Source organism: Bos mutus, chromosome 19, assembly GCF_027580195.1.
Source record: "Bos mutus isolate GX-2022 chromosome 19, NWIPB_WYAK_1.1, whole genome shotgun sequence".
In the NCBI taxonomy this organism is placed as follows: domain Eukaryota; kingdom Metazoa; phylum Chordata; class Mammalia; order Artiodactyla; family Bovidae; genus Bos; species Bos mutus.
In genome coordinates, this window is record NC_091635.1 from 35,064,010 (window position 1) to 35,090,258 (window position 26,249).

At 38.1% G+C, this 26,249-nt stretch overlaps 1 protein-coding gene across 1 annotated transcript in view; it reads right to left on the reverse strand.

The window, feature by feature from the left end:
• SMURF2 (SMAD specific E3 ubiquitin protein ligase 2) overlaps nucleotides 1-26,249 on the reverse strand; it is a 110,675-nt gene that overhangs the window by 1,178 nt on the left and 83,248 nt on the right. Inside the window, exons 8-17 of the mRNA XM_070390100.1 lie at nucleotides 25,498-25,700; nucleotides 23,178-23,262; nucleotides 18,464-18,622; nucleotides 13,335-13,527; nucleotides 11,956-12,059; nucleotides 9,614-9,728; nucleotides 7,691-7,869; nucleotides 6,791-6,928; nucleotides 3,566-3,686; nucleotides 623-824 (exon numbers count right to left, since the gene is read on the reverse strand). Of these exons, the coding sequence (XP_070246201.1) occupies nucleotides 623-824; nucleotides 3,566-3,686; nucleotides 6,791-6,928; nucleotides 7,691-7,869; nucleotides 9,614-9,728; nucleotides 11,956-12,059; nucleotides 13,335-13,527; nucleotides 18,464-18,622; nucleotides 23,178-23,262; nucleotides 25,498-25,700 (1,499 nt within the window). The remainder of the gene's footprint in view (nucleotides 1-622; nucleotides 825-3,565; nucleotides 3,687-6,790; nucleotides 6,929-7,690; nucleotides 7,870-9,613; nucleotides 9,729-11,955; nucleotides 12,060-13,334; nucleotides 13,528-18,463; nucleotides 18,623-23,177; nucleotides 23,263-25,497; nucleotides 25,701-26,249) is intronic.

A 26,249-nucleotide genomic window follows, 5' to 3' on the forward strand; every position in this document is an offset into this window, starting at 1 on the left:
GTCACCAGCAGCAGCAGCAGTTTTAAAAATGAAGAGCTTCAGAGGTAAAGGAACACTGCCACCCAGTGAAGCACCACGATCACTAGCAATACCCCAACTCATCCCCCACCTGAACAGCTCTTCCATGGAAAACAATTCTTAAAAATGGAATATGGCTGTGAGATGGTCTGATGCCATGCATTAACTACAAGTGCTCTGATCAGACAAATGGCTTCCACGACTCATGCTGCCTCTATTAAAAGATTAAAAAAGCAGAGGGGAGAGGCCTCCCAAGTGGGTAAACACTTGCCAGGCCGAGATGTGAACATGTAAGCAGACAGACTTCCCTAGAGGAATGGGCAGCAACATTTTAAAGCAAGGTGTCCAGAAAGGCAGAACATCAGCACACAAGCCCCTGACATGCGGCACTCACTACAACCACAGAGAACCCAGCGGGAAAGGCTCTTGGGAGGGAACAAAGGAAGGAGAAGAAGGTATCAAGACACGAGAGTTACAGATAAGAACCAGAGTGAAAAGAGAATCTGTTTATAAGCACATGTGTACACCATCTGCATACACCAAATACTAACCCCCTGCCCCTGACAACGAGATGCCAGATCCTCTGTGCCTCCCTCTCTCCTACCTTGTAAAGCCTTGAAGCCCTGCAGAGGCACTCGGGATGAGCCGGTCACAAACTGAAGCAACCGTGCTCGTCGCTCTTCATCAAAGAACTCCACAGCCTTCCAGAACCACTTGACAACATTGCTGTCTGGAGTACAGTGTTTTAACCGGGTGTTTACCTTCCAGTCATTAACATCTATCTTTCCAAGTCCACAAATAATGAGCTGTTAAAATATTGCACAAATAATGAGCCAATGGAAACCCAAGTCAGGCCAAAAATTCCTTAAAATGGAACTTTAGATTTGCAATGTTCGCTTTCAAACGGTGTCCTTAATCGAGGGTAGACGTCAGAACCGTCCGGAAAGTTTTTCAGAATATACACACTAGGTTCTGTGCTCATATTTTAATTCTATGAATCTGGGGTGAATTAGGATCGGTATTTTTTAAAAGCTCCATGAGTACCTACACACTGCAGGTTCCCTACCCAGGATCTGAGAACCACAGTGACGGACATGACAAGATGAGAAGTTCCATCATCTCACAGTAGAATTCTAAAAAAAATGTTAATGAAACTAGATTCAGAGTAAATACAGTTTACATATGCCTTCCTTAAGACCTGTATCTACTATTCCAATTTCAACATTTATTAGCTTTGGAATTCAGGGCAGTTCAGCTCACTTCCCTTGGCCACAGTTTCCCCTGCAGTAATAAGGCAGTCATATCTGTTTCATTATATCCTGTGAAAGCAGCCAACAGTGCATGGGCATTCAAGAAACTGCGCTGAGTAAGTGGCACTGTCTGCTTAAAGCGGGACCAAAGTACAAATACGTGAGTGCGCTACTACAGAGCTCCACTGGCACTCTGCTGCAGGCTCAGTACAAATGATGTATCAAAATCACTTTGATACTATTAATACTCACACCTCCTTAGGGTCCAAGACAGTCATTTTACTAACCTGTGAATAACACTGACTTATGATAATGTGTAGTACAGAACATAATTCAACCTGAAAATTCCACAGTTTATAATTAATTATAATAACCCAGTATAACACTAAAATAAATTATATATATATATTTCTTATGAAAAGCTTAATTTCATTAGCAGTAGAAATTATATAATAAACCCTAACATTATTGAATAAAATCTGCAACAAAGCTTCTACAGGGTTCTGAAAAATACTGAATCACAGCTACATGAACAGGTAAGTGGTTATCCAAATAGAATTACAGAAGTACCTATAATACTGAAGATACCTCTCAAAATTCCTTTCTTCAGAGGAGTGGTAACTTTAAGGCCAAATTCCTTATTTATTATATGAACAGAAAAGAATGCATCATATTTCAACTTTATTGTCATTCCTGCTGTGTTTTATTCCTCCTACTTCCTTCTGGTCATTTCACTATTGAATAGTTCAGTCACGAAAAGAATGGGAATGGTATTGAGTCAAACCAATCTTTTTAGGTTTGTCTAACAGACTGTTAACAGATTTAGTTAGGACACTGAGGTTAAAATCATGTTTTAAATTATGTATAGACTTCCAATATTTATGCTATCTCTAGGCACTAATTAAATTTTGGGACCTCAGGTAGAATAAAATCTCATTACTTTCCAAAGCAGTTCAGTAGCAATTCAGATGTATTTGTTAAAGGTCTTAATTATAAAACCAAACCTAAGGTGCTTTAAGGACTAGCTTTAAAATAAAACAATGATTCAGTTCAGTTCAGTTGCTCAGTTGTGTCCGACTCTTTGCGACCCCATGAATCGCAGCATGCCAGGCCTCCCTGTCCATCACCAACTCCCGGAGTTCACTCAGACTCACGTCCATCGAGTTGGTGATGCCATCCAGCCATCTCATCCTCTGTCGTCCCCTTCTCCTCCTGCCCCCAATCCCTCCCAGCATCAGAATCTTTTCCAATGAGTCAGCTCTTCGCATGAGGTGGCCAAAGTACTGGAGTTTCGGCTTCAGCATCATTCCCTCCAAAGAAATCCCAGGGCTGATCTCCTTCAGAATGGACTGGTTGGATCTCCTTGCAGTCCAAGGGACTCTCAAGAGTCTTCTCCAACACCACAGTTCAAAAGCATCAATTCTTCAGCGCTCAGCCTTCTTCACAGTCCAACTCTCACATCCATACATGACCACAGGAAAAACCATAGCCTTGACTAGATGGACCTTTGTTGGCAAAGTAATGTCTCTGCTTTTGAATATGCTATCTAGGTTGGTCATAACTTTCCTTCCAAGGTGTAAGCGTCTTTTAATTTCATGGCTGCAGTCACCATCTGCAGTGACTTTGGACTGGTTATTAAAGTCTGTATTAGTAACAAAAATTTCCGAAGAGACTGAAGATGTTTAGATAGTGTGGAAAGTCACTCTGTCATGTCCAATTCTTTGCAACTCCATGGACTGTAGTCCATGGAATTCTCCAGGCCAGAATACTGGAGTGGTTGGGCTTTCCCTTCTCCAGGGGATCTTCCCAAGCCAGGGATCGAACCTAGGTCTCCTGCATTGCAGGTGGGTTCTTGTTTAGATAGAGACGATCCTAAATGTTTCCTCTAGGTTTTTGTCTATCAAATGCTTTCTTGTAAAGCTTAATGTAAATCCAATTGGGTCTAGGTTTTTATTCCAAATAAACTGCAATATGGTGGAGACCAATTGATAAAGTTTCACTTAACTAAATCAAGAGCCATTTAATTAAAGAATGGGAAGTAACACTGTAAGAATATACACAAAACCTGTTAAAAGGAAGAATGGATAATATGGAAAAATAGAGGATAGTCACAATAGAAGAGAGACTACTTGCAGAATTTCCAAAACATGAAAGGCTTTTCCTATGAGTTAGAATTCTCACAGCAACACACAGAAAAACTTCAAAAGCACCAGAAATACAACTCCTCTAAAACTAAGTAACAGAAACTTCTCAACCTTGCTTTGTTATACTAGATGATATGACATTCATACACTGACCTCTAACTCCTTCTCATCAAATGTCTTCAGCAGATGCTGTGGAATTACTTCATTAAATCCTTTCTGCAGGGCCAGGAATTGCGCCTCAATGCCTCGTAAAAATCTCCAGTTCACGTAAAGCCTGGAAACATTGGGCAGGGGTTTTGTATGATCAAATATATTCAGATTTGGTAATTACTATGAATCTCTAGTACATTAGCAACACTGCACTTTACAAGTGTGTAGCGTTAAGAATTTAGTCTAAGATCTAAGAATCTCAGATTACTGAAGGTAGATGGATCCTCAGTAGTGAGGCAGTTCAGTATAAATTATAAGCAGTATAAATTAAAAAGCAGTAACCTTCCACTAACAAAAGCAGCATCGCTACAGCAACTCTTCACTTCAGAAAAACTCCTATTAAACTGGAAGCTGGCTGGAGAGCAGATGGGTCTGAAGTTAAAATCTAAGTGAAACGATTTTCTCAGCTTCTAGCATGCATGCCAATAACCAGAAAAAAGAGCCCATTCAACCGAAAATGACTTTTTCTGATTTCACTTGAAAATACAATCTGAACATGTCGGGTGTTTTCTTTATATTTTGTGGGTTGTATATGGGGGAAGGGAAGGTGAAGAGAATCCCCATATCCAAAATGAGAAGAAACAGTAAAAGCCACTGCTGCTGCTGCTGAGTCGCTTCAGTCGTGTCCGACTCTGTGCGACCCCATAGACGGCAGCCCACCAGGCTCCCCCGTCCCTGGGATTCTCCAGGCAAGGACACGAGTGGGTTGCCACTTCCTTCTCCAAAAGCCACTAGCAAGCACTTTTTGACTACTTGTTTTTCCCTTAGGCTTTAAAAGCCCTGGAAGATGTAATTTTAGCAACAAAAAGTACACAAAACTACATCTCATGTGTAGCTCTACTTACGTCTTTGTTTGGACTTAGACTTTCTATATGAATTGCTTTTTTATCTATCTTCCCAGGAAAACTTAACTCACAAACCTCAGAACTACTCACACTCCCAATTTGTCAGTATCTCCTTTCCCAAACTTGGGAGAAATAATTCTCTAAGAAATAAGTTACTTAATATTAACTGTATCCCTTGGGGTACCTCATTTTTGTTTAAGGGCACATCAAAACTGCATACCTGTAAAAAGTTTTTCTTTGTAATTTTTAAAATTTCAAAACTATCTGGTAAGGGATAATCACTGGTAGTCGTGTCAGACTCTTGCCACCCGCTGGACTGCAGCCTGCCAGGTTCCTCTGTACATGAGATTCCCCAGGCTTCCTTCTCCAGGGGATCTTCCTGACCCAGAGATTGAACCCATGTCTCCTGCACTGCAGGTAGATTCTTTACCACTGAGCCATCTGGGAAGCCCCAAGAAACAGTTACTGTGTGCTGTAAACATGACTGAATCCTGGAAAGTGAGCAGTCTACTCCAGATCCTGGAAGTGACACACTACTGAACCTCAGGAAATTCCCATTCACTCTTCTTTTATTATTTTATTTTTTAATTGTTATATATGTGTGTGTGTGTGTGTGTGTGGGTGGGTGGGTGGGTGTTTTGGGGGGGGTGGGGGCCACACTGCTTGACATGTGTAATCTTAGTTCCCCATCCAGAGATCAAACTTCAAACACATGCCCCCTGCCGTGGAAGCATGGAGTTCTAACCACTGGACCGTGGGGAAGCTCCTCATTAAGTTACAAATGTAGTATGTTTGTTATTAAAAGGAAAATCGTAGTTAAAAAAACAAACATTAAATGTGGAGACAGAGTAAAACCCGCAAGTCCACTCTCTACCCTCTTTCGTCTCTACTTCCAGGCCTATCCCTTCCACTCCCCCACCCCAGGCAACATTTTATTGGGTGAGTGGTCTTCCTGAACATCTTCTGTATGAGAACAAAACAATACAGACTTTGTTCCAAGACATGCTTTTTAAGTGACAGCTTACGTAGAATCTTTTTAAATAGCCACACAATATTCTGTTTAATATATCTCATCATCCTCTTCTACAAACATTTTGCAGTTTTCAGGGGTTTTTTTGCAAGTAATATTTAAACAGCCCTGTATTTCTTTAATTACAAATGTGTTTCCAAACAATAGATTCCTAAGAATGGAGCTGCATATGCATTTTCATTTTGGCAGCTGTTTTCAAATTGGTCTCCAACAAAGCTCTACCAGTGTTCACAGGCTATGAGACTGATGGGCCTCATCTGTAAACCAAAACATTTCAGCCAGTAAGACCTGAGGACATATTCTGTGCAAAAAAGTACAGCAAGCACACTTCTGTGTACATATGGTGAAGTTCAAACTCCTAAATTTGATTATCATTACATACCATGAGCCAAATGATCACACTCAATACTTCTAGATTCCTCAATCAACAGGTGATTTTGTAAAACGTGAACATTTTCTTGACTTTTTAGTAAGAAATATAGTACTTATATATCTATATTTCTTTAATAAACATTTCTATTTATATATATCACTATATTTCTATTTTCATAAATTATATTTCTATTGAAAACATGTATTTCTTATATAAACCCACATCTTTATTTATAAATAGGATTAAGTCCTAGTAATATAGCACAAAAGTGCTTCTGCACAGCTAGCTGTGGGAGCTACACTACATATGACATGGCAAACCGTGTTTCCTGAAATCAGTGCCTTTGTACAGTCCCTCTTTCAACTGAACCTGGGCTGGTATGCGACTCGCTTTAACCAAGAGAATACAGCAGAGGTGATGTTGGCCAGTTCCAGGCTTAGGCCTTTAAAAGATCCCACAACTCCTCCTCCTGTGCTCTGGGAAACCAGCCACCCGATAAGAAGTCTGGCTATTGTGCTGAAGAGAGAGGCCTCTGACACCACACGGATAACCAAGGAGCCCAGCCAGCAGTGAGAACCAGGTGCCGGATGGTGACCCAGCGTCCAGTCCAGCCAGCCCCCAGCCAGCCAAGCCACCCTAGGTGAAGCATCAGACATGTGAATGAAGCGGCCACCTTAATGTTTCCACCCCAGCTGACACCATGCGGAGGAGCAGTGTGCTATCCCTATTGTCCTCGATCCAAATAACTGACCCACGGGACCATGAGAAGTAATAAAATGGTGGTGGTTTTTAAGCCACTTAATTCTGCAGAAGCCCATTCTGTGGCAGGAAGTAACACTACCTAAGCATCACTGTTTTTCTGTACCACCATTCTAGAACATTAAAACAAGTCTCAGGCTTAAGAAGATATAAGTGTTTACCTGACATATTCTTTTTTATTTTCTTCAGTAACAGGGATGCTCTTGCCATTTGGTTTAAGTTCATGCTGAATGATTTCACCATAGGCATTATGTTCGACACAGAAGGTGTGGTCCAAAACACCTGTGGTATCATTCTCGCTAGCAAGGAAGAAAGGGAAAGACACGTGACTAGAAAATCTAAAATTCAGATCTCGGAGATATAGTAATCAGTGAGACACATAAAACTAAGGTAGTTTTACGACATGACCAACACAGGAACATCTGACCCTGTGTTCTTTTTACTAGTTCTTATGCCACCGTTCCTCCTAGTTGGGGGGCAGAAAAGTCAAAGAGCTTTAACCTTCATAAACCCTGGGAACATTTTATTGAGTAATGAGGAAGCCCTGGAAAGCTGGGTTTTACACAGGGAAACCTCGGTTCTGTTTGGCTTTCAGGTAAGAAGTTTTACCAGAATCTCGGTAATCCAAGTGACCAACACCTGAGGAGCCCCACTGAGAAAGCTACTTGTGTACCTGGTAAAAATAAGCACGGCCAGTGTATCTTCACAAACAAATGACCTCCCAACAAACAGAACTGACTCTTACAAATATACTTTTTCAAGTATGGTTTCCGCAATCATCATTGAGCAGAAACATCTTATTCACACATGAAAAATGGAAACAGAACCTGTATCATGTTGAGGAAATCATTAAGTGCTTTTAAAAATACAGTATACTACATTTTCCCCTTTTAAAGTAATAACACTTTTGCTAAAGTTTAGGAATTTGGAAAATACACAAAAGCAGTAGAAAGAGGAAAAGTCTCATATGGTCCCATCATGTTTTATATTTCAAAAAAAGTACATCCATTTTGAAACATGTATCTTTTAAGAGCTCAGATTCTAATGAACAAGATACATACAGTATCCACACTAAACTGTTATGAAGATCTGGATCAACTAACTCCATGTCATCCAAAGTAATGGACTTCCCAAGCAACTGCTTATAGAACGGCAACGTGAAACCACCATCAATATAATGTCCATGAAACACAGCCATTCCCATTATTCGTCCAACAAAGTGGAAGTATGATAAATGTTCCTAAAATTGAAAAGAGTTTATATAAATATTCAAGGTAGATACTATCTAGGGAATTTTTAATATAAATTAAATATGTAAGCAACAGTAATTTTTAAAATAATAAGTATCAACTTATACTCCAATTTGTAACTATTTAAGTGGATAGGTTATCATATCAAAGCTCAATACTCATTAGGGAGAGTTTCTATAGGGCACACTTGAGATACTACACTTTGCTATAAAGTATTACACCAGAGTCAACGCCTCTCCCAAAGAAAGGGCAGTCACTCTGTAAAATTTATCCTCAGAAATTGAGTCTAGTCCCTCTAGCAGCCTCACTAAATCTCCTGCAGATCCTGTTCTCTCTCCTCCCGTCTCCTGCTGAGCTCCTTATAACCATGGCTCTGTCATGCGGAAAAGCTTTCAGTTCTCTACCGCCCTGTTCTCTTGACCTAACCAGAAACTGAACTTCAAAACATCACAGATTTAAGAGCACAGATTTCATGTCTAACTTGGACTAGAGTCCCGATTCTACCAGTTACTAGCTATGTACACTTGGGCAAACTGCTTAACCTCTGTAGAAATAATTTTCCATTATCTGGAAAAATGAGGGTAATAATAGTATCTAAAAAGGGTCTCTGTGGGTAGTAACATGAGGTGATGAAGCCCAAGGCATTGGACCTGGCATATGGTAAATGCTCAACAAATGTGAGCTATCATTACTACGGTGAATGAGCTGCTCAAGCAGAATCTTCACCTAAAACCTTCCCTTTAGGAAGAATACCTAGCAAGGAACCTACTATGCCTACCATGTTTAGACAGGTTTGGTCTTCCATGATATATTGTTTTATTACTGTTGGATATTTGTATTTTAAACTTCCTTTACTTCTCTGTTTAACCATCCCTAAGCTCACCTTTAAGCCTCCCTTTTATCTTACAAATGGCACTTTTCTTTTAAAAAAGCAGTACCTGTTCACTACAAAATATTTAGAAAATACAGACAAGGAAAAAAAGCCCATAGTCTTAACACTGAGAGATAACCACTGTAAGTATTACAGTGTGGATCTTTTCAATGTTCTCACATATACGTATGTTTACCAAAGTTGCATCATTCTATTTTTTTATCTTCTTTTCACCTAATATATTATAAATACTATCTTTACATAGCATTATCCATTATCCCACAACATCATTTTAGGGGCTCTATAATATACCCTTGTACGGAAAGATAATAGAAATACTATAAAACCAACAAATTAGTAACAGCTGCTAACACTTGTTGAGTACTTAATAATATGTAATAGGGTTAATCACGTATAGCACTGTGCAGGGTCTCATTTAACAGTCACAACCCTTCTCTCAGGTTCAAATTATATTTTATCATTGAGGCTTAAGTCAATGAAAGTCACAAAGCTAGCTGGTAACAGGACCAGGATATGTTCTCATGTCTAATTCCAGAGCCTAAGCTCTTAACCATGTCATTCTGCTTCACGTCATAATTTAATCAACCCCTCTTAGGGACCGCAATGTTATTTCCAGCTGGGGCTACTATAAACAGTGATGCAGAAAACCTCCCTGGGCCCAACTGATGCATACACTCATAATCATTTATCTAAGAAAAATTTTTAAAAGAGGACTTGCCAAGTCCAAGGATGTGACTTCAACAAAGACAGCAAACCTATGTCATAAACTACACTGACATTTAAAGATGAAAAAACACTGTAGGTCATAAGTTAGTTCATATCGTTATAACCACCAATCATACCGGATTAACTGCAGAATCAGGATTGATCTGCAATGTATAGATATCATCTCTTGAATACTGGAAGAGGCCATAATAAGGATTCAGCATTTCATGTGACAAGAGATATAACCACTCCCTAAAAAACAAGATATGCCAAAAGAATTTTTTGTTAATAAATATACTTTTACTAAGATATGCTATTAATGTTAGCAAAGAAGTTTTTAATAAAACAAAACGAAGCACTAACTAGTTATGTAAGATCACTTTAGAAAAGTATACCAATGCATGGAGCTCAGCCCCATGCCCTGTGACAACCTAGAGGGGGGGACAGAGTAGGGGGGCTGGAGGGAGGTTCAAGAGGAGACGGTACACCTATGGCTGCTTTCTGTGCTGTGTGGCAGAAACCAACACAACACAGTGAAGCAAGCATCCTCCAGTCAAAAATAAAAAATTTAGTTGGAAAAAAAAAAAAAAAAAGAACCAAGCCCCAAAGTAAATGAAAACCCTTGTTTTATTATATTGAACTCATGTCTCACTCAATTTTGGGTAATTTTATGACATTTTAACATCAGCGAATAATAATATCCAGAAGTACCATCAGATGCTGCAGCCCAGTGGTCTGTTACTTTCAACTGCTAAACAAATTTGTGATCCATAATAAATATAAAGTGAAAGGAAGAATATGGTTTTATTTCAAACCCTCCATGTGGTCCCATCCATACCACCCTGATCCTCTCCAATCCTGGCAGTTTTATACTAGTTTATACAATATATAACATGCATACATAACTAATTCATGTATTATTGTTGGTATGGTTTTAGTAAGAAAATTTCACTATCCATTTCCACTATCTGTTCTGTGTAAACCCTAGAATAACCATGATAAACACGAAAGTGGTGAGCAGCTACCAAGGCCTCTGGTGTAAGTGGGACTGAAAGGGCAGGCCAGCACTTTCTGGGGATGTTTCATCCCACTTTTTGGTTTCAAGCATACATCAGTGTTTTTAAAACCTATAATAAACAGTTCTATCACCTTCAACTTATTAAATCATTTACATTTTTCAAAGTATGAAAGACCACTTTTTGTCTTGGTGAGACAGAAATAAAATCACTAGTCTAGAACTTAAGGTGACGTCCGAGTCTCAACTCCTGTCATTCCTCAGCTGGGAAAGGCGTGTAAATGATATACTGTGATATTATGGATTAAACAGGTGAATAATATAATTTTAAGAAATGCAGTGAAACACTATTAAAATACTTAAAGGAAAACATTTCAAAGTTCTATCATTTGATGGAGTCTAAATCAAATCATTATGCTTAATACTTGAAAAGTCTAGAAATTAAAAAGTGAGATTTACAATAAGCAACCTTCACACCTAATATATCTTGTATATTTTTTTATGCATATATGTGTCTTTTAAAGGCATCTCTGGTGGTTCAGTGGTAAAGAATCTGCCTGCCAAGCAGGAGACTCAGGTTCAATCCCTGGGTTGGGAGGATCCTCTGGAGAAGGAAATGGCAACCCACTCCAGTATTCTTGTCTGGGAAATCCCCATGGACAGAGCAGCCTGACGGGCTACAGGCCATGGGGTTGCAAAGAGTTGGACACAACTGAGCATGAGTGCACAGTGATCAATTCTAAAAATCCAAACTAAAGAAGCTATCTATTTCCAAGTAAAAGGGTCACAGAAAAAGTTTACAGGTGAAAACAAGTAATGCCAAATAGCAATATGGGACCTGGTAGAAACACAAATTTAATTTAGGCTGGATTTAGATTAGGGGAGGCAGAATTATCATGATGTCCTTAAAATGTTTTAACAAAGAAGTTATAATGTTTCTGCTGCATTTATATATAGTGAATTCTCACACCTGGAAAAAAATACTTGATGTATGAACGCAGCAGAAACATCATATTGAATGTACTGAAATATTCTATGGAGAATTTATGATATACACACATACTTCCAGACACAAACATTCCTTTAACAAGGTTAAAAAGCATGGCAATGGAAGCAAAGGGAAACAGTATTCAGTTTAGAATACACGTCATTAAAATCTCAAGATTGTTCCTGACAATGTAAAGCAGAGGGAAGTGCACGTACTAAAGGAGAGAAACGGACAAAATATCAGGCCTGTAGGCCCTACCAACAGTCCACATAGGGTTGCAGCTAGTTTTCAGAGACTCTAAGTCTCATTGAAGACATGATCCATTAGGGAGTTCACAAATACTTTACTGGCAGCATCCACTAGGGCATCCTCCGTACTGCAAACACTAGGTACCAATGAGAGGGTTACACCACAGAGAGGATCTGATTTGCAAATATAAGGATCTATATGCCATTTACTGACGAGTATGTCTTTACCTGGCAACCCCTCCATAGTCAAGGCCTTCTTCTCCACGAAATTTTATCATTAATCGCTTCCAGAGATCTTTTGGTCTCATTTTCATGACTTGTCGATATGATTCCTGAAAAAATGTTTAACATACTATTATTACTAGGTGTTTTTAACCCTTGTTTAAACTCTCCTTTCCATTCCACCTACGAAACATATGTTTATTTAAATAAGGTGGAATGTGTTGAACAGTCAAATCAATGGATCAACTCCAAGTGTTTGGAACCTCATGGAACTTAAAACAGATATAGTTTAATACTACTGAAATCAATTCCTTTGATAAACATTATATTAAAAACCTACTAAATGCAAGACTCCGTATTCAAGTCCCATGAACTATAGCAATGATACCACTCATATTAAAAAACACAATCTGCCAGAAGTACCACATTTTTTAAAGGTAGTTGACCTAATCCAGGTGACAGATTCCAGCAGGAAGTAAAGGTAAGAAACAGAAAGTTTCAAAGAACGTAAGTAATTGTTAATGTGCTCCTCACTACACTGACAACTTTACATTATTTTAACACTACAAAGGACTGAGTACTAACAAGGTCAGAATTGTTCTGAGAGAAAAAAGTTCATCCTTTGGGAGAAGGATTACGAAGTCCCCAAACATCTCTTGCCCTGGAACCCGCTAATAAGTGGGAAAGTCCTGCCTTGGACCTCTTGCCACTTATTATGTAAGAACATTGAAGCTGCTATTAGAGCTATAAAATCCAGATAAAAGGACATACCAGAAAGGAAGATTTTCAATAAATTAAGGAAGCAGTCCAACAGTAATTAGACAAAACGATTTTTTGATCTAAGAGTCCCTTACCTTTTGGAAGAATTAGAAAATAAGGGATGGATAATATCTGTGGTCTTTTAAAATTCATGAACAAATCAGTATCTGCAATGCAGGGACCAAGCTGCACCCATTAGAACCTCTCACACTTCATCCCATCCAAGTGTTTATCTTATATATTAAATCTCTCCAATACTACTGCCTTTACTCCCCACAAGTAAGAAGAGAAATTAATGAAAATTCTCCCATTTTAAAGAGATTAAAGTGGAAGTCGCTCAGTCGTGTCCGACTCTTTGCGACCCCATGGATTGTAGCCTGCCAGGCTCCTCTGTCCATGGAATTCTCCAAACAAGAATACTGGAGTAGGTAACCATTCCCTTCTCCAGGGAATCTTCCCTACAGTGATCAAACCCAGGTCCTCCCACATTGCAGGCGGATTCTTTACCGTCTGAGCTACCAGGGAAGCCCTTAAAGAGATTGAGTCCCCCCAGTATATATTTGGAAAACAAGTTCATCACTGGAATTTAAATTTTCTCTATTTTAAAATCAGACTTGTACATTTACCTCAAAAATCTCTTCTCTGGAAACCTCAATGCGGCAATGGCCAGCCTGAGGCTGTTGCTGAGAAAGTTCCTGCCGCAGAATCTTTAGCTTCTGAACTAGGTCTCGCTTGTACCGTGGGACTGTCAGACACTCTGTGTCATCAGGGCACAACGACACCACCTGCTGTTGCTGGTCTTTCAATTGGTTCTGCCGACTAAAAGTAAACAAATATTAGTAAGAATCTTTTTTAAAGACTTCAATTATACATTTAAAATTGCACTGCATGCTAAACCAAGTCTATCTATATTATTTCGAGGCCTTGTTTTAGTCTTAGCTTGACATTTCTAACAATAAACTGCCTCCAAAGTTTATTTCCTAGAATTTATGGAAGTGGACAATGAGAGTTTTATCCAAAAAGCTTTATCCAGCTGCTGAAAGCAATTTTCTCAAGTACTGTTTCCATTTTCCTCCACTCAGTTTACCAGCTCTCACTTCAAAATTCGGGCATATGCCAAATCCTGTGCCTGTTATCTAGAGCCTGTCTCTCTGCAAGAGACAAACAGCTGGACTGGCAGTCTGGCAGGACCCCTTCTCCTATGCACACTACAGTCTAGACCACAGGCATGTGGGAAGTCACAGAGAAATGAGCACTTTACAAACAAGTCTAAATGCTTTATAAAGTGACTATTTTTCTTTTCTTCCTTTTTTTTTTTTTGCGGGGGGGGGGGGGAGTGGCATGCAGGACCTTAATTCCTTGACCAGGGATCAAATCTGTGTCCCCTGCAGTAGAAGCATGAAGTCTTAACCACTGGACCACTAAGGAGGTCCTTACTTTTATTTTTACTGTGGTAAAAAACACATAAACTTTACCATTTTAACCATTTTTAAGCATTATAGTCACTGGCATTAAGTACATTCACATTGTCTCTTACACTACAGTGACTTCTAACTGCATATATAGTTTACCACAAATACACAGAAATAAACTCCCAAGTGCAGCAGAAACATAATTTTCAGAAGGCACATTGCCTACAGATATATTTATTCTCCTGACAAAAATACTGTAAGCTGCATCTAAGAATTTTTTTAAAGAATCTTATGATATAATGAATGAGTTAATTTCAGTAAACTGTCAGGAAATAAAACATCAGGTAATTCACTATTAATGTCTACACAAATGCTAAATGATTCAGTTGGAATCTAATTTCACACACAACAGACAAGAGTACAATCTTCTAACCTAAAAGTAAAGGACAATGGTAGCTATGAGAAAATAAAAATAACTTTCAGTTCTCTAACAAATCACTCAAACTTACTTTACATATAATGATTCAACAGGTAAAAGCCCAAATTTATACCTAGAACACGTAACGATCCAAAAAAATGCAGCTTTGATGAAAATGACAAATCACCATTTATTCTCATAAGCATTGTAATAAAGGTGTTTTTTGTATACACATGCATATGTAAATCAAAACAGAATATATTAAAAATACTCTTTAAACAATGGTATTAATCCTATCCCAAAAAAAGAACTTGGGTATACGAAGTTAAATACATAAAACTTTAATTCCAAGTGGATCAGAGACTTCAATGTAAAACCTAAAGCCAAAAGTCTTAGGTGCCAAAGCACAATCCATAGAAAAACAAATGGATAAAATGAACATCACTTAAATTTCAAAAAACCTTTACACTCTTCAAAAGACACTGTTAAAAAAATGAAGAGACAAGTCATGGTCTAGGAGAAAATCTTTCTAAAACTTATAGCTGACATAAAACGTGTATTTCAAGCATCTAAAGAATTCTCAAAACTCAAAAAACTCAGTTTTTTTTTAAAAAACTTCACCAAAGAAGATATACAAATGGAAATAAGCCCATGAAAAGATGTTCAACATCATTAGTTACTAAAGAAAAGCAAATTAAAACTTAATGAGAATTCTGTAAAGCAATTATCCTTCAATAAAAATTAAAAAAAACTTAATGAGATACCGCTACACATCTATTAGAATGTCTAAAATTAAGATTAACCATACCAAGTGTTAGCAAGAGCAACTACAACTCTCACACACTGCTAGTGGGAATGTCAAATGGCACAATCACTTCAAAAAATAATCTGGCAGTCTCTTCAAAAGTTAAACACAAATCTGTCATATGATGCAGCCTAGGTGTTTATTTATCAAAGAGAAGTAAGAGTGTCCACAGAAAGACTTAAACATAAATGTTCCTAACAGTTTAGTCACAGCCCCAAACTGAATCCAAATATTCATCAGGAGGTAAACAGATTCATAAATTGAGGTCTATCCACACAATGGAATGAAAACAAATGAACGACACAGGCAACAACAGAGATGAATCTCAAATAATTAGGCTGAGTAAAAGAAATCAAACAAAAGAGAGTACATACTGTATGAATCCACTTATCCAGAACTCTTAAAACTGCAGTGTATAGTGACAGAAAGCAAATCAGTGGTTGGCTGAAAATGAGGTGTGGACTGAACTGTGTCTAAGTAAATAAGTTGAAGGCATAAGCCTTAGCACCCCTGACTGTGACCTTATTTGGACACAGGGCCTTTGCAGATGTACTCAACTTAAATGAGGTCACACTAGATGAGGGTGGCCCTAAACCCAGTAGACTGGTATTCTTATAAGGAGAGGTAAATTTGGATCCAGAATATAGGGGAGAAGCTGTAACATAGTAAGAAATATACTTTGATCTTTGTCCCCAGTTACTGACAACACAACTCCTAAAATGCTTGAAATGTCCTGAGTGACAGAGGTGACAAGTGTACTCTGTTCCAATATTTGGTCTTTGTCCCTGGCACAAGACAGGGAAGCTCCTAAGTCCCTCAGAAGTGCCTGGGTTTTGGAGCATTTTTTGTTTCAGTGAGGTGACTATTACATAGTTGCAGGATAGGGCCTGGTTGCAGGAAAGACCAAGGCTTGCTGAGAAGCCTAGAACTTTCAGTGCCACCCCCCAGCCTCTGGGGAGGGGGGAGAGGAACTGGAGACTGAGTTAATGATCAATCACTCCTATGTGATAACGTCTCCATAAAAACCCCTGAATGCTGGTGTTCAGAAAGCTGGGTTGAAGAACACACTGCAGGTGCCCAGAGGATGAAGCACCCTGCAGGAGAGTACACGGAAGGTCCATGTAGCCCCCGGCCCCTCCCCTGCCCTATGCCTCTCTTCCATTTGGCTGTTCCCGAGTTAACACCCTTTATAAAAAAACTGGTAACAGTAAGGAAATAACTTCCCTGAGTTCTGTGAGCCGTTCTAGCAAACTGCTGAACCTGAGAGTCATGAGAACGCCTCGACTTATGGCCAGTTGAAACTGAGCCCTTCACCTGTGAGGCCTGATGCTAACTGGGTGGCATTAGACTGAATTCAAGTCCGTAGATGGGGAGAATTGAAATGTTTGAGGAAAAAACTCCCACACTTGGTGGCAGATGTTTTGTGGGTAGACCAGATCGCAGAAGGCCAGGTGAAGACAAGGAACAGACTGGAATAATGTTCCCACAAGTCAAGGAACAGCAAGATTTCCAGGAACCAACAGCAGCTAGGGGAAGAGCATGGAACTGATCCTCCTCGAGAGATTCCAGAAGGACCAACCCTGGGCCAGCCTGGCTCTGAACTCGTCTCCAGAACTGTCAGAGAATGAACTTAGATTGCTCTAAACCACCCAGCGTGTAGTGTTTTGTTATGGCAGCCTCAGGAGACGAGGGAAGGGGTGGGAGGAGGGACCACCAAGAGGCTAGAGAGGGGCAGGAGGAACTCGCGGGGCAGTGGGTACGTTCACCATCTCCATTAAGGATCCAGGCAATTAAGGTGAGAGTCTCACAGTATATAATATGTCAAAACAAACCGTACATAGAAAATATGTACAACTTCCTGTGTGTCAATTAAATTTCAACAAAGCCAATTTTAAAACAGTTCATCAAAAAAGTCTACAAATAATAAATGCTGGAGAGTGTGGGAAGAAAAGGGAAACCCTCCTACACTGTTGGTGGGAATGTAAACTGGTGTAGCTACTATGAAAAACAGTATGGAGAGTCCTAAAAAAACTAAAAATGGAGCTACCATATGATCTAGCAATCCCACTCCTGGGCATGTATCTGGAAAACATGAAAATTCAAAAAGATACATGCACTCCAATGTATATAGCAGCACTATTTACAAGAGCCAAGGCATGGAAGCAACCCAAGCATACACACTCTCACTCACGCACAATGAAATATTACTCAGTCATAAAAAAGAATGAAATATCGCCACTTGCAGCAACATGGATGGACCGTGAGAATATCATACTAAGTGCAGTAAGCCAGAGAGAAAGACAAATACTATATATGATACCAGTTATACGTGCAATCTAAAAAATAATATACATGAATCTATACACAAAACAAAACCAGACTGACAGACATAGGACACAAATTTATGGTTACCAAAGGAGAAAGGGAGGGTGGGGAGGGTAAATGAGCAGTATGGGATTAACAGATATAAACTGCTATACATAAAACAGATAAGCAACAAGGATTTACTGCAGAATACAAGGAACTACATTCAATATCTTATATAACCTATAATGGAAAATGATCTGGAAAAAATATATACATATAACTGGGTCACTCTGATATACACCTGAAACTGACACAGTATTATAAATCAACTATATTTTAATTAAAAAAAAAAAAAAAAGGATATATCAAGCCCATTCACAAAGATTTGTGAGAGAGACTGTTTCGGTCCTGCAAATGGGAAAAAAGGATTCAAGCTGAAGGACAAAACTGACAGCAGAAAGTCCTCTGGGATGGATTCAACTTTCCTAGAGCTAGTTCTAGGGCACTTGCAGGGTGGAGGGGAGAGGGACTCCACCTACCCCACAAAGCAGCCTGTCTCTGCAGGTGTACTGGGACAAACCTCTGACACACACCCTTCTCCTAACATTTCAGGGCAGGTTCCTACTTAAGCACAGTTGGGATTAAAATATGCAAACATGAGAGTAACATTTGGTATACCCATAAAATTATGTTCAACAGAAATAATTTATAACTGAAGAGAGAAGCCATTCTATCACATTTATTACAAAAAGCATCCATCAGTCTTCTTTTGTTGAGACTCATATCTTAACATGTATTATTTTAAAAACTTACTTTAAAACTAAATGCAAGTTAGCAGAGAGCCGAGGATCTGTAAACTGTGTTGTTCTGTTGTTATGGTCAACGAAATAAACTCTGCCTGTTGCTGTATTCCGGATCTCCCATCCAGGAGGCAACGGACCAAGCTCTTCACAATTGATGTTGCTAAGATCCCTGCAAAAACAAATATAAAATAAAAAATACCTCACTGCTGGGCCTGCTGAGCCAAGCAAGTGTAAATGACACAGAACAATTCCATGAAGTCTGAGAAAATGTATTGTTTCAGAAACTTGAGACGTTGAGCTGGAATCTTTAATTCCCAATGGTTTAACAAACTTGCTTATTCAAAACCCAATCCATAAATGGCTCAGAAACTTATCACACAGCCTACATTTTTAGTGAGTTCATTCCTGGGTTTTAATGTAATTCAGGTTTTAAATTAATCTAAAAGCAATCACAACATTTGCCAACATAAACTGTACTTCAATACTTGTCTGAAAAAACATTGTTTTCCAAATGTCAGTGATATAAGGAATTAAATGTTTTCTAAAATTTCCCTTCAATTATTTCTTTACCACGCCATAAAATCTGTGTAAATGTTCATTCCATGATTAATTTTAAGCTCTTCAATAAAGCAAAACTGGACATGTTATTAAAATTATGATCCTGAAAATAACTACAGCATACGTTTTAAAGGATAACTGCTCCATTTTGAATTCTAAAAGCTATAAAGCTAGTGAATGGAGAATCAGTTTAAGACACCTTAGGAAGAATGTTCTAAGATTTACTGCTATGTAAAAAGAAGCGAAAGATTTTTAATGGAGCAAAGACCCCTGTTGTTATACCACATGAACGCTCACTCAGTTTTGTCTGACTCTGTGATCCCATTGACTGTAGCCCATCGGGCTCCTCTGTCCATGGAATTCTCCAGGCAAGAATACTGGAGTGGGTTGCCATTTCCTCCTCCAGGGGATCTTCCTGACCCAGGGACTGAACCATGTCTCCTGCATGTGAAGAGGAACTAAAAAGCCTCTTGATGAAAGTGAAAGTGGAGAGTGAAAAAGTTGGCTTGAAGCTCAACATTCAGAAAACTAAGATCATGGCATCTGGTCCCATCACTTCATGGGAAATAGATGGGGAAACAGTAGAAACAGTATCAGACTTTATTTTTGGGGGCTCCAAAATCACTGCAGATGGTGACTACAGCCATGAAATTAAAAGACGCTTACTCCTTAGAAGGAAAGTTATGACCAACCTAGATAGCATATTCAAAAGCAGACATTACTTTGCCAACAAAGGTTCGTCTAGTCAAGGCTATGGTTTCTCCAGTGGTCATGTATGGATGTGAGAGTTGGACTGTGAAGAAAGCTGAGCGCCGAAGAATTGATGCTTTTGAACTGTGGTGTTGGAGAAGACTCTTGAGAGTCCCTTGGACTGCAAGGAGATCCAGCCCGTCCATTCTGAAGGAGATCAGCCCTGGGATTTCTTTGGAAGAAATGATGCTAAAGCTGAAACTCCAATACTTTGGCCACCTCATGTGAACAGTTGACTCATTGGAAAAGACTGATGCTGGGAGGGACTGGGGGCAGGAGGAAAAGGGGACGACAGAGGATGAGATGGATGGCATCACCAACTCGATGGACTGAGTTTGAGTGAACTCTGGGAGTTGGTGATGGACAGGGAGGCCTGGCGTGCTGCAATTCATGGGGGTCACAGAGTCAGACACGACTGAGCAACTGAACTGAACTGAACTGAAAGAATGAAATAAAAGTAGCATATCTAATATAAATTTGAACTATAGCCAAAACATATAATGACAAATCTCATCAAAATTATGTTTTAAAAGTTAAACTAGAAAAAAGTTTTCCTGAAATAACCTCTTCTTGGCCACAGTGAAAATACAATGATGGGCACCCATAGATTTGTTGGAACAATGATTTCTGACCTGTGCTTACAGAAGCCCCAGAGATTTTTCTGCTTCAGAACAACTAAATATTGGAAAGAAGAAACTATTCTGAGACACTGCTAATCTTCAAAAGAGCCAAGGGGAAGAGTTCCAAGAATCCTCCTCAATTTTTTTTTTTTTTAAGTGAATTGAGCTGGAGCTGGTACCTGAGAGGCAGACAGGTAGAGTGGGGGCCTGCCAGAGAGCAGTGATTAACTGGTAAACTCAGCCTCAGACCAGCAGCAAGGTTAGAAAAGGAAATCTGGAACTTCCCCACTGAGAACTCAAAGGCAAGATGAAGTGATTCCAGGAAAAATTCCTCAATTCTCACTTTAGGTTCACAGAACTCCAACCAATTAAAATCAAACTCACAATCAAAGATCACCAAACACTTCATTCAGAAAAGAATTCATGGTGACTGAGAGTCAGTAGAAACAAAACCAAGGAATTAGATCCCCAAGTACTATCAGAGATCAGAAAGAATAGCTATGATATGCAGTGTAAGAAAATAATAATAAAAGGGAACAATTATAGAAACAAACTATCACTTAGAGATTAAGAATGAATAGTTTTTTTTTAATGGAACTTTTAGAAATGAAAGGTAATTACTGCAATCAAAGAATGAATAATTCTTTTGCTATAATGCAACATTTGACCTTATATCATTTTATTCAGAATTTTATAGATTTACAGTCATACACGGAAGAACTCTAAAGAATTGATAAGCAGCAGCAAACTGTAAACACTACGTGGCGCTGAGACGTGATTAAAGGAAGATGGTATGGTATCAAGACTACATGGTCAGTGTGCCACGGAGTGAACAACAAAGCATCATTAATCACTATTTTAAAGGGAAATACAGAACATTCTGAAATGCGACTTCTCAGGTAAATCTAAGTTTACTGGGTATCTTTAAATAAAGCTAGTCTTAAAAGTGCCTGAGTTACACTATTTTATAAACGTCTTTGACTAGTAATAATATTTTAATAGAATCTAAATATTTACAGTCTGCTTCGATAAAAGATCCTCCATACAAAAGACGTATTTATTAAAGGAACTCCCCAAACAAAAGATACATAGTTTAAGATAACACTTTGGAGTATAGAGACTAAAGAAAACACATAATCCAGAGCATTATTTCTTAAAGTTATCATTCAATACTCAATATGAAATATTCTTAAATCCTTATAGAAACCCCTTACTAATTAATGAAAAACTGCCACTGTTTTCTCAGGAATAAGAACATATTGCCAACTGTGGTGCCAGAATCTCTCTCAATTCCAACTTCTGATGCCGGCTTAACATACTACTCTTTCAACAGGCAACTCAAAATCAACTTTCACACTACTATAAATTATTTAGTTTTTTTAAGAATCATTTTTCTTCTAAACATTTCCTTACAATGACTTTAATTTTATAGAAAAGTTCAATATTGACCTTCAACTTGATAAACAAAACCCAAAGCACTTCTTTTAATAACTTATGTAACAAAACTCTTATTTCTAAAAATTAGGCACTTGGATTTTTTTCAGTGAGCTTATTAATAAAACAAAAATTTCCTCTCCACTATTTTTTTTTTTAATCAATAGCTTATATCATGAACACACAGAAATGGCCACCCTGACACAATCATTAATGATAACACATTTCCTTGGCTGCCACTCTCAAAAGATTCTAATTAAGCTCTATCACAAGTAAAACATTTTGGGAATTCCCTGGCCGATTAGGCAGTTTTCACTGTTGGAGCACAGGTTCAATCCCTGGTAGAGAAATTAAGATCCCACAAGCCACCAAGTAAGGCCAAAAAAAAAAAAGGTAAAACATTTTCATTATAATAGCTTTATTTATAAATAAATAGAGTATCAAAGCCATCCAAAATCAGCTAGTCAAATCTGTTTTTAATTTAAAAACATGACTCTTGACAGAGCTCTGAGTACAAACTTTATGCAGGAAAAGATCTGACTCTCCATAGGATTTTTTAAAGAGAGGAATGTTGTATTTAATATATAAAATATCCTCATCTTATAAAGGTATATGTGCAGCTTACAAAGTTGATTTAGAAACTCATTTAGAACTCAGCCTTTTTTTGCAGCTTCAACTGGACTGCTTGGCACCCTCCGTCTGTTCATTAGAAAATAATTCAAATAGCTAGTGGCTTAAAATCCATTATTTGATACTAAAATGTACTAGAAATTATGTTCAACTACTGAATTGATTTTGTGTCATGTCATCTTCTTGAAGTTAAAAGATAGCTGACATTTTGGGGTTGGCATTCAACAATGCCTGCAGTTCAAATATACAAGTTTTGGCATTTAAAATAAATTTAATTTCTTTTAATTGGGTTATTTCTCTTCTACTTTAAAACCTGAAGATTGATTATACTTACATAAAGCTAAAATAAATAAACCTTAAAAAAAAAAAGCCTAACCAGAAATAAAAATATCAATTTACTACCCTTAAGAAAAATGTTTTTGTTAACGTTTCCATGTTTTCCCCAAGTCATCTTTCAAACTCTTAAAAGACTCATGTTTCTGCCTTGATTTTTTTAAGGGGGAAGGGGAGAGGAACCAGGGACTGGTTGGGGGGCGGTGGGTAGGGCACGGGGATAGGCTTGTGGATAGGCTTGCAGAGAAGTTAGAACTTCCAACTAAATGTCAAACTGAAAAGATGATCTGAAAGAGCCAAACTTTTACTATTTTAAGGAGTTAAAGATTAAATAACCAAATAAATCCTCAGTGAAATGGATATTCAATGGTATGAAGGGTATTCAGAACATGTTCTTACCTAGGCACTCTTGGATCATGCCATGTGCTCACGCCAGTCTGCGTATGTAAGAAATACACCTGACCTTGTTGTGTTGTCCTCTGTTCTGTAAAATTAAGAAACACTAATGATAAAAACATTCAGAATGTCCAAATCAAAAACGCTATGAACACTAGGACATGAATAGGTAAAATTTCCAAATTACCAATCTATTTTATTACAAAGGAATTGCCTTACTTGTTCTGAACTCAGAACACATTTCCTCCTGGAAACAATCTTATAAATGGTGCTGAGGGTCACAGGCCAGCTATCTAAAATATGGCTCAAATATTAAACATGTTGCAATGGAAAACAGAAAACAAGACTGTCATAGTACCAATAATTAAATGAAACAAACATGAAATTATCTTTTGTTTGTCTTAAATGTAGAGACTAAGGGGAACAGAAGGGCTCAAAGGAAGAGGCCAGCCAACTCTGGGGAGATTCTCAGGGGATGTGTAGAAACTTTCAAAGAGTTAACAGGCTGGGAATGCTTTTTAAATAATTTTATATAAAAACTTGTATTTTTTTCTTTCCCTGAGAGAAGTGTAGTCTCAAGTCTACACTTGGACTCCGACTAAAGCAAAAACAATGAAATATGAGAGAGATACCCTATAGTCAAAAATAGGCAACGATGGAAAAATAATCAAGTCAGAAAGAGAAAGACTAAAGGCAAGTGTGCCTACTGGAGAGAAAAAAGTCATAGGTAAAATTAAGTCAAAACCTTTGGGAAGAGACTGAGGAAGCCAGAAAAGAGAAGGAATCTGTGCAAGGGTTTCTCTAATGGGGTTTCTTCAATGGTGGTTTTCGGTCTTATTTATGCTTTTCAGCAACAGAACTACTTAAAAAAAAAATATCTAATGAAAAATTCCAACATATGAAACAATAAAATTATTGCTAATACTTATTAGTATACATTTGTTCACAAACTTGTAATGAAAACCAATTTAAACTTTAAACTTTTAAAATTATAAATGCAAAAATGTTTAAAACTGGTTCTGCATGACAGCTGCAATAATTTCAGCCTCGGAACTCACTTTTTACTCCTATGTTTCAGTTGTACAAAAAAATTTTTTAACTGAAATCACACAAATATAAAAGTATGACTACCCACACTCCAAGCTGCTTGCCATATAATCTCAAAGAGTAATGGCAGGCAATACTAGATTGTAATGTCTGAACATTAATAATGACTGCTAAATTTTACTAATTTTAACTTCTCATGAAATTTCATTTATTTCTTACAACAAATCTATATGGTTGGTACTAATATTTCCCCCTTTTTATGTAAGATAAAACTGGAGGCTCAGAGAGGTTAAATAATGTACCCAGAGTCAAACAACTATTAACACATGTAGCAAAGACAGGATTTGAACCCAGGTCTGCCTGTTTTCCAAGCTCCATGCGCTAATCACTGTGCTTTAAGTTAACCTGTATGGCCTAGCATAATTAATGGGGAAAAAAATTTTTTAAATTACAGAGTTAAAATACTTTATAAAGTCAGAATGATGCATTTAAGTTTTAAAAATATTCTGGAGTAAAAATAAGTTAGATCAGGCAATTCCCATGTTGGTCACTAGGTGTCATGACCAGCCCACAGTAGTTTATCTAGAGGTTGTGAGAAGAGCAAGGGCGTAAGTAACTTGGTTAAGTTTTTAACAAGAGACTCCAGTTGAGTTCATACTACAAGAGTTCACATGTCCTCAGCTATAAGAAGACTCATATTATCTCCCACATGGAATTCTAAAATTTAGGAAATTACCTAAGATTATATTTTTACACAAACATAGAAGTGACTAAATCATTTACAATAACCCAATCACTCAGATAACCCCAAACTATAGACAGTACAAATCTAATACATAAATACCATCACAAACATGCTGTTTAAGTTATTTCTAAATATGTATGTTTAGAAAATTACATTACAGTTCTGACTTCAGACTGCCATTATCAAGAACACCAGCATCCCACTTTTTACAGTGCCTGTGTACAAAGCAGTCTCACGCTGTTTCATACACTCCTCACAAAACCTTTGTGAAAAGGAGAGGTATTGTTCACCTCATTTCACTGTAAAGGAGCAAAAAGGCTGAGGTTAAATGACTAACCCAAAGTCAGACTCTTGTTAGTTTTCTATCACTTCAGAGACTTATCAGAGTTGGGGGGTTTTACATTTACTTTTATTTTCATGCAGAATTCCTAAACCCAGATTAATAACTACTTTAAAGGCTGATTTTCTGGCTTTCTAAGCAAGCTTAAGTCAGTAAAACACACTTTATTTTTCCTCTGGTAGTTGTCATACCATAGCCTTCCGGTAGGTCTGGAGGAGTATGTAAATGTGTCCTGCTCATGTAATTTCTATGTCGTTGTGACCTGACTCTTCTCTCTGCCAGTCTGGGATCTGAAGACTGTCCACACGTTGCACCATTTGTTCCACTAATTGGAGTGTTCTCATCAACAAAGCAGCTAAGAGGTCTGCCGGGACTAGAATATTCAGATGCCGGTCTATCAAAAAGTAACAAGGAAATAAAAACTTACTCAACTCAGATATCACAAGTAGAGTTTATAGACAATGTGTGTACTGCAGTAACAATCACTTCCAAGAAAAGAGAATGATTAATACAAACATGACAACTTCAAGAAACTCTAAATAAAAGCAAACCAGAAGTCTCAAAGCACCAAAGAAACCCAGGTGATAAGCAGATTATCAATTACAGATTAAAATCACTTTGGTGGTGGTGGTTTAGTCACTTAGCCGTGTCTGACTCGTTGCGACCCCATGTACTGTAGCCCACTAGGCTTCTCTGTCCTTGGGATTCTCCAGGCAAGAAAACTGGAGTGGGTTGCCATTTCCTCCTCCAGGGGATATTCCCGACCCAGGAATCAAACCCAGGTCTCCTGCACTGTAGGCAGATTCTTTACCATCTGAGCTATAAGGGAAGCCCTTATTGATCTTAATTACACTTTATATGAAATCTACATACATTTGCAGATGTGTGTATGAGCGCCCAAAGCCCTACTTGGCTCAGCTACAGGCCACCTCAGACTTGCACT